General features: G+C 40.4%; 2 protein-coding genes across 3 annotated transcripts in view; both read right to left on the bottom strand.

The window, feature by feature from the left end:
- gramd2aa (GRAM domain containing 2Aa) overlaps positions 1-516 on the bottom strand; it is a 54,392-nt gene extending 53,876 nt beyond the window's left edge. The window contains exon 1 of the mRNA XM_067453767.1: positions 359-516. Coding sequence (XP_067309868.1) covers positions 359-468 — 110 coding nt within the window. The 5' untranslated portion in view covers positions 469-516. The remainder of the gene's footprint in view (positions 1-358) is intronic.
- Positions 517-4,118: 3,602 nt separating this feature from the next.
- Positions 4,119-8,814, bottom strand: part of znf609b (zinc finger protein 609b) — an 82,452-nt gene continuing 77,756 nt past the window's right edge. The window contains exons 6-9 of one of the 2 annotated variants that reach the window (XM_067453649.1): positions 8,268-8,592; positions 7,413-7,781; positions 6,959-7,037; positions 4,119-6,490 (exon numbers count right to left, since the gene is read on the bottom strand). In XM_067453649.1, the coding sequence (XP_067309750.1) occupies positions 6,964-7,037; positions 7,413-7,781; positions 8,268-8,592 (768 nt within the window). In that variant the 3' untranslated portion in view covers positions 4,119-6,490; positions 6,959-6,963. The remainder of the gene's footprint in view (positions 6,491-6,958; positions 7,038-7,412; positions 7,782-8,267; positions 8,593-8,814) is intronic. The other variant, XM_067453566.1, reaches the window with a different exon arrangement.

The following is an 8,814-nucleotide window of genomic DNA, read 5'->3' as shown; positions in this document are numbered from 1 at the left end:
ATGAATGAAATCCACAGTGAAAATGTAAAAGTATAGCCAAAGCAAACACAAGCAGCCCGAAATGACTGGGTAGCCTACAGTCACATTTTTTTTCAAACTACACAGATCAGTTTTTAACAGCTTAAAGTTAAGCATTAATAAAAGACTCAGGTCAACAGTAATGCCTATGATACATGGGGCAATTTTGCCAAGCGATGTTGCTTAGGCATTTTCCCATTGAGAATGGGCAACACATTTCTTTTTGGATATCCAGATAGAAATGTGTTGCCCATTCTCAATGGGAAAGCAACATTGCTCAAAAAGTTGCACTGTGTATCATCAGCTTTAGTCCACACATTATTCTGCCTCTGAGCCTCACCGGTCCCGGGTGCGACAGGTCCTGGTGCTGTGACCATGGGGGCGTCTCTGTGCCTCAGGCCCCTCCGCCGAAGGAGCCTCAGAACTGGCTGCATATATAGTGCATCCCATGAAATCCCAGATGTCCGATGCAGATTTGCTAAGCAGCAAGAGGAAACGTGTACTTCCATGCCCTTGCAGGACATTAGAGGAAAAGTCATCGCCTCAGCTTCTCCATGCCTCCCTCCCATCCCCCTCCCATCAGCGATAATCAGATTTTACATTCACAATCCACAAAATCATCCTGCGTAATCTCCACTGCTGCATCACGTTGCACATAAAAAGCTCCTTTTGTCATAGACAAAGCACTTTACACAAGCTAAAAGGGCTTTATGGGTCTTACTGTGCAAATACTCAAATGATTCAAAACAATTACCCTTTCAAACATTTCATTGTTGCCATATGACTGTCTAACAGCATTAGAGCAATAAGGCAAGTGAATTAAAATGCTAGGGATTTGGAATTTCATGCATTCAAGAATTTGTATGGATTGGAATATTTCCAGCAGTTTATTGAGCCTGTCAGTCTTATAAACATATAAAACTCGTTTTAAATAGTTAACAGTGCTCCCACAGTCGTATAAAACATGGAAATATCACAATGTTAAAAAGGACTGATGTACCATGGGAAGATGTTCTTTAAAAAAGAAAAATCAGTGACTGACAATTTCATAGTGCATATATTTTCTATCATTTCATTGGATATGAATTGCATAATCTCTATAAAAGGCAGAATTCATTCATTAAAGCTACACTGTGTAACTTTTTTAGTTTATTCTTAGCTAAAATCACTTAGTTCTTTCAAAAATATATGTGCTCATTAATGTATATTTACTTCTTTCAAGTAATAATGTATTCTCGTAATTTTATAATATACCATTGAAAATACATACGTGTTGAGGGTTCGGATGGCGGTCGCCATGTTGCTCCTCCATCTTGAAAGTACATTTGCCAAAGAGGGACATACCCGTAAATTCAAGCTTCGCTTTTCGCGTTTTTACACTCGATGGCACCGTGTCGAATGTGAAGAGGGGGATTGCTTGAGGCTGCTATATGATGATGGAGGATCACTCTTAAGCCCCTTTCACGCTGCTCGTCGGACCCGCAATATTCCCGGAGCATTGCCGGGTCGCCTTCTGTGTGAAAGCAACCACGTCCTGGAATTGATTACCGAATTCGACTCGGGTCGGGGACCTAGTACACTCTAAAAAATGCTGGGTTAAAAACAACCCAAGTTGGGTTGAAAATGCACCGACCCAACAATTGAGTTGTTTTAACCCAATGGTTGAGTTGTTTTAACCCAGTGGTTGAGTTGTTTTAACCCAGTGGTTGAGTTGTTTTAACCCAGTGGTTGGGTTAAATGTTGCTTAAGACAACCCAATTGCTGGGTAAGAACAACTCAACCATTGGGTTAAAACAACCCAATTGTTGGGTCGGTGCATTTTCAACCCAACTTGGGTTGTTTTTAACCCAGCATTTTTTAGAGTGTAACATTGCGGGATATGTATCAGAGTCGCCAAGGAAGCGGAAAAGAGAATTAAGCCGGCAACGCGACAGGCAAATCAACAAGACAAAAGTAAATATTGGAGTGGCCTTTCCAAGATGGAAAGAGCTCATGGGGAGCAACGATTTTAAAAAGAACGCCGACATTGCCTGCTTTCTTCTCGACAGGTAATATTAATTCAGCCTATTTGTGTATATTGGAAGTTTTATTGTTGCTTGGCTAATTATATCATGGTGTGCTGTGCATAACACTAGAACGACGTCTAGGATAGTTTTCCTCGCGTCAATGATGAAAAAGTATTGTTTACCTTATAACATAAATCCGTGTTCTATGACGGATAACATGACATTAATATTTTAATTGCATTATAATTTGTTTGCCTTACGCTAGTGGTGTTGTACAATATACAGAATAATGATAGCACTGATAAAAGTTCCTTTACTAAGAGCTTGCATTCGTCTGGGAACCTGATAGCTGATGTTAGCAATGAACTGGTTAAAAATAACGAAAACGTAAAACTATTATTCATTTTACATAGATTAATTTGATCATAGATCATTTGTTAAATTAAATAACTGCAAATTATAATAGTTTTCAAAAATTACCTCATCACTTGAGTTGACGCAACACTCACCGAAGAGGTCGAACTGGAAGCCATGACTAAATCGGCCACCGTAGGAGTTGAAACGAAATCGAAATTGAGAGGAGCAGAAACTATTATTCACTGGATGGTCATATACCTTTTCACCACTAGATGGGAGAAAATATCACACAGTGTAGCTTTAATGGTTGGGGGAAATCATGTAGATTTATTGGTCGTGTAGGAATGGGAAAAATTAATTAATTTGATAAAGAATCATTGACAAAGTAGGAATAAGTGTCCTCTAGTGTTAACTGGACCTTACAATTGTCAGCATGGCCCGGTTTACAGCTGGCGTTAAGATGCGTTTCGGTCAATCGGATCCCAAGTAGACGAGGGAGTGACATTCCCGTTTACACCTGGTGTTTTAATCCATCTCTTGTCCACTTTTAACCACTTCTGTCCTGATTTCTTTGAGGGGAGGGTAAATGTATGGGCTTTTTCAGATCTTTCCATCTAATGAACAAAATAAGCTTTTAAAAAATGCAATTTACATATGAACTCGTCCAGAGATAAAGGAAAAACATCGGAACCAGTGTCAGAACCATTGAAAATGGGTGGAACGAGACCCCCACTTTTTAAGACCAAGATATTTAACCCACTCAGTTTTATCGTCTCTAATTCAGTGCATGTCTGTTTACCTACCCCTAATTGATAAACACTTATTATTAAACACATTAGATGCTTTATTTTCACATTTATATTGAAAATAAATGCCTTTCTGATCTGATATGTGATGGGGAAAAGGGAGTAGAGGGAGTTCGGCAAAAGGCGGATTCGAACCTCGGGTCGTTTTGCATCAAAACTTGATGCCATTCTCCTTACCCCTACACTATCGGTGCTGTAAATTAATCTGTGTTTTCCATAGTTTTGTCTGGCCCAACCAGATGTTTAGTAAACACGATATATTTGTACTCAATATGAATGGCATCTGCTCCAGTAAAATATTTTAGAGAGGACCCACCCACATTTTTTTGCTTCCGACACCCATGAGGGAAAACACACAGAGAGCCTCAGCTTTAGTTTTGCTCTGACAGCCCCAAGACCAGCAGAACGCTGAGAGTGTGTGTTAGAAATCAGGAATGGTGAGAGAACATTGTGCTGGTACGTTTTTCATCTTCAAACCAAACTTGGGTCTCCAGCCGTCAAAGTTAAAATCCCGTCTGGCTCGCACTCTTCCCATAATGTTCCCGCATTAGGTCAGTAGACGGAGAGAAGACGGTCTTTTGTGGCTGTTTGAACACATTCGGCCACATGAGCGTCTACACTACGAAAGCAATCCGGTCCAATGTGTTTTCCACTACCTCTGGACGTGGCCGAAAGTGGATAAGCTCAAAACATTTCAGACCCGTTTACACCTGTATTTAGAGTCGTCCACTTGTGATCTGATTGACCAAAACTCATCTTAATACCAGTGTGAACAGGGCCAATGATAACACTTGAAAACCATCTTTTGATTGAAAGATAATAACATCCACATTTATCGTTAAAAAAAAGAACATGTAAAAATAAATAAAAATAATTATAAAGTTCTTTAAATGATTGTAAAACAGAACAGAGAGAGCCACACAAGGACAGATGTGATTGTCTCATAAAAAGATTTATTTTTTTTTGCCTAAATGTACAAAGGCAAGTTACAGTATTGTATAAAAAAGAAACGTGGTAATGTACACTTTACATAAGAGAACAGTCCAAGAAAGAACAGGAGGAATTGGGTGAAACAGCAAAAAAAAAAAAAAAAAAAAAATCAAAATAAAGCCATTAAAAAAAATGTAAACATTCTTTATTCTTTAAGTACCGGGGCCTGATACTTGGTGATAAGATGAGAAACACTTGGGATGAAGCGCAACAGGAAAGAGGTGGTAGTCCATTGTGAAAATGACGTAAAGCATGCAATAGTGCACTGCATCCTCTTTCCACAAAATCACAGCATGTCAACTGAGCACCATTTGAAGCGAAATGCATGGGACAATTACCATGTTCTGAGAATCTTTCTTCACTGACAAAAAATAATTGTTCAGGTTTGAACTCTTGGCAATTCAGAAAGTGGTTCTGTGCAGCACAAACATCCCAATGTACCTAATATCAAATTACATATTTGGATGTGTAACAGCCCATTTCTCTCTGTGTACCATGGTGCTTTACTGCTTTTTATTATCCATTGCGACTTTAAACACGAGAGGGAGTGAATGAGTCAACGTAATCCTCCGAACACCTGTCTGTCGTTTCGTTCCAAAAATCTACCCATTTGTGTGAAAATATGACCCCAAATCAGTATTTTCAGCAGAAAATGACCAGGAAACCGCCTGAGAACCACCATTATCTAACAAGTTGAGATTTTGGATTGAGAGACCCCCGAGACTTATTTGAGAGTTTCAAGGATCTACTGAATGTTAAAAAATCCAGCAAGCCAAAACAAAGCTATGGCAGATAAAGCCGAGGACAGTACCGAAAAACACACCTAAGAGACAGATTTCAACAAAACAACAGTAATCAGATGGTTGCTCGATTGCATTTTAAAATAGTCCCTCTGTACATCATATACAGACATCACATGGTGTGCGCAACCAAGAAAGTCGACAGTGTTTGGTGTGAAACCAAAGCTGCTTTGCCTGAGGAGACACTGTTTAAAGCCACATTTCTAGTGCTATAGTACACCATGCTGGACGACACATGAAATACACAGAGCATGATGGTCTATGAAAGCATGTTCGGGTCAAACGCTCACTTGGTTTCATAAAACACGCTGGAGTTATCACAACACTTCCACAATAAGTGTTCAGGGATAGAGCGGCCCCATGCAAGAACGAAACTACTGGGCCTCTGGTGTCACGCACCCCATACCGCTGTCACAGAACGGCCACCACGTAAGCGTCTCTCTAAAAGAACTTACTATACCTTGTCACATAAACAAACACCCATTTTAAGAACCACAGCGATAAATCGGAAATTCTGTTAGCAATGAGGTAAGGTAGCCAAGACGGGAAAGAGGATATTCGGATTCAAGTTGAAGGATAACCGAGAGAATTCCCTGGAGTAAACGGACCTCAGCCGGTGCTGTTCTTCTGAAAGACTGGCCAAACAGTGCTCACTAAAATTAGATTTCACAAAAATGAATCTGGAAGTGAAGAATCTCGGGCAGTCATGCTAGTGTCTAACTGATACAGGACGCTTACCATGAGAGGCCAGATGGTCGTGCTGAACACGTCTTGATAAAACAGCATGACGGTCACCGGAACTTACTGCACAGTTTAAGCAGTGCTATAACTTACTGGTTGTTGGAACAGAAATGTTGATGTCATTTTTGTTACACGGAACCATGCTGATGATAGAGAAGCGAGGCGTGGAAAAAAGAAACAATCTTGAGGGGGGAAAAAGCAGTCTTGAGGCATGTGGCGATCAGAACCGTTTAGGAACCAAGGGCCAAAAGACAGAGTTATGAGACAATACTAGATATTATCTGAAGCGTTCACTGGTGGTATCTAGAGAACAATTCAAAAACGTGGGTCAAACCGTTTTTTGTTTTTGTTTTCAGTGAGGATGCCAACTAAAATAAAAAAGGAAACAACTTTAGTTATCTCAGTGTGATAAAACTATTCAGTCTTTGTGTTCTTATGTCCCCTCCAAGTCCTCGCCTCAGCCTGGCCACAGCCTGCGTCAGGCGAGCACAATGACAGTCCTTGCTTTTCAACCATTCCTCACCAGTTGACAGGCAGAGTTCAGTGGCCAGCTGGGCTTTGAGCAGGGCAGGATGGCTTTGAACCTGGTCTCAGTCTGTAGTGGGGTACGAGGTACAGATACTAGGAAAACATCAATCTGCCACACATTCCGGCAGAAAAACTAAAAATATAGAAACACCATTCAACTGATGTCTAAATGAACTCCATATACTTCCCCATGTGATCCAGTCACATGATTATTTGTAAATAAGGGCGAGACAATCAGGTTTCCCTAAAAGAAAGAAAGAAAACACAAGAAACCACTGGTTAGAACAGAGCATTTTAATTTGGCTTTCAAATGAAATCTATAAACAATTATAAAAGTAAATTATTTATTATTTTTATTATTATTAAACATGCCTAATGCAATGCACTCTCCCCAGTTCCCTGATGTCATTACATGTCTTTCCACCAGAGGTCAGCACAGGCTTCATTTGTCGAAACGGTGCAGGAGTGTTAGCAATGCTGCTGTGCTAAAAACACTAGCCTCGATCTAGGGGTCCTTAAATAATCTTGCTATGAAACATATGGGAGGGCTACAGAACCTTTAGTAAAGAGCCTTCTATGAAGCTTTGACATGAAAGCAGAACTAGGGATACACATGCTGCTGTCATTACTGACTGATTTATGCGATTTACTCTCTGTTTGGCCACAATCCATCGCTCCTGCTGACTTTCCTTGATCTTTTGTTTCCTCTTACCATTCTCACCTCCGTGCTGGTGGGTACAGGGAAGGGGCTGAGGCTTGCTGACTGGCAACAATCGCTGACGATGAAAGGCCTGCAATTAAGGAACATCCAGTAAAGATGTTGTTTATGCTCAGTTTCCTTGTGCAATTGGCACAGTTTTATGAGCAGCAATATTTTGTTGTGTTATCCCCCCTAAACACATCACATAAGCCATTTTAAATCTCATTAAGAAATGCCTGGAAATTAGTGTGGTAAAGAAAAAAAGCTAATTTATGATATCATCATGATTAAAAATGAGGCCATATTGCACAGCATATGCTACCTATATAAAACGCATATAATAAAGTAAAACAATGATTTGGAGGTTAAATATATGTTCTGGACAGACTGTGAGCTTCATCCACAACCATCTCAAAATAATCTGAATGCTCATGTTCATAAATTAATGTAAAAGAGTAATGCTAACCTGTGGCATAAGACAGATCATACTGTCCGGCTACAAGGGGATAGCCTAGATGGTGGTGGTGGGGTTGCATTAGACGTTGGGAGGGAGATGATCGAGGCCGATCCATTTCTCTTTCCCTCTCTCGATCCCTCTCTCTTTCCCGCTCTCGATCACTTGGTCCTCTCTCCCTTTCATGGGAGGGCTTGTCGGCAACGGTGGGAGATTTGCTCTTGTACTGGTTGGCATGTTGGTGTAGTATGTCCAGGGCTTTGGACTCTGAAGCCGACTTGCTGCTGACTGTGGGGCTGGAGCGAGATTTCTCTGCTTCCTCTCCACCGCCCATTTTACTGCCATAAGGGGAGAAAGGGTATCCCGCTGGCAGATAGGACCCTAAAGATTAGGAAACCATATTGTGTTTCTATTTTATGGAAGTGCCTTAACACACATAAAGACCCAAAACATACTTTATGCAAGTATATGAATGTCAACTCTTTTACCAACACAAATTGATTTTTACATGTCATTGTGTTATAAAATGTCAAAACCAATTTATAAAGCAGCGCAAGTGTGTGTTGCCTTCTCAACGTTGCCACAAGGGGTGCTATAATGGGGATTCTGTAATCTACAAGAGGAGATTCTTGCTGAACAAGTTAAACTGTAGTCATGTCTAAAAATGATAACGCATCTGATTAAAAAGCAGCGGTATTTGAAAGTAATAGTTGCCACCTTGAGTACTGACGTTTGTTAATGCAACGCAAGAAAAATTTGTCATCTAAGTGATGATCCTTTGCACCATTCTATAATTGCATAGAGTATGTTGTTGGCCAAAACATACAAATCGATCATTAAATTAAATGATGTTATTATTTGTCTTACCTGGGTAGTTCTGCATCATGACGGAGGACATGCCTCTGTATCCAGGATGGTTGGGATCGTAGCTTTGTCCAAAAGGATATCCATGCATGTAATGCAGGTAGGGTTGGTGCTGTGCCAAGGGGGAGCTGAAAGGTATGTGGGCATTGGGCCGGGGATCTTTCCCTCCACTTCGATGGTCCTCAGTGCTGGGAGGACATGAACCATCAGTTCCATCTTTACTATCTTCTTTGGAGCTGTTGTCTTTTTGCCTAGGTCTCTCATCTCTGCCTTTTCTGTCTCGTTCCCTGTCTCGCTCCTCATCTGGCGGTCTCTGACTGTCAGGGTACTGGAAAACAAGAAGAAGTAACAGTCATGGTTTTAAAAGGTAATTAAATATGTTTACCCTTATGAAATCTGTGATTTTATCATTTTGACATATAATCTCACAATAATACTTAGAGTTTGCATTAGAAGACTTTAATTATGCTCATTGTTATCCTTTTCAGACTTCCTGGTCACTATGTGACATGAAGATGAGTAAAAGATGACTGATTTTTTATTTGTGTGT

This window comes from Pseudorasbora parva, chromosome 1 (assembly GCF_024679245.1).
Source record: "Pseudorasbora parva isolate DD20220531a chromosome 1, ASM2467924v1, whole genome shotgun sequence".
Lineage (NCBI taxonomy): Eukaryota > Metazoa > Chordata > Actinopteri > Cypriniformes > Gobionidae > Pseudorasbora > Pseudorasbora parva.
Note: the sequence above shows the minus strand (reverse complement) of the source record. Positions and strands in the feature narration are given on the sequence as shown.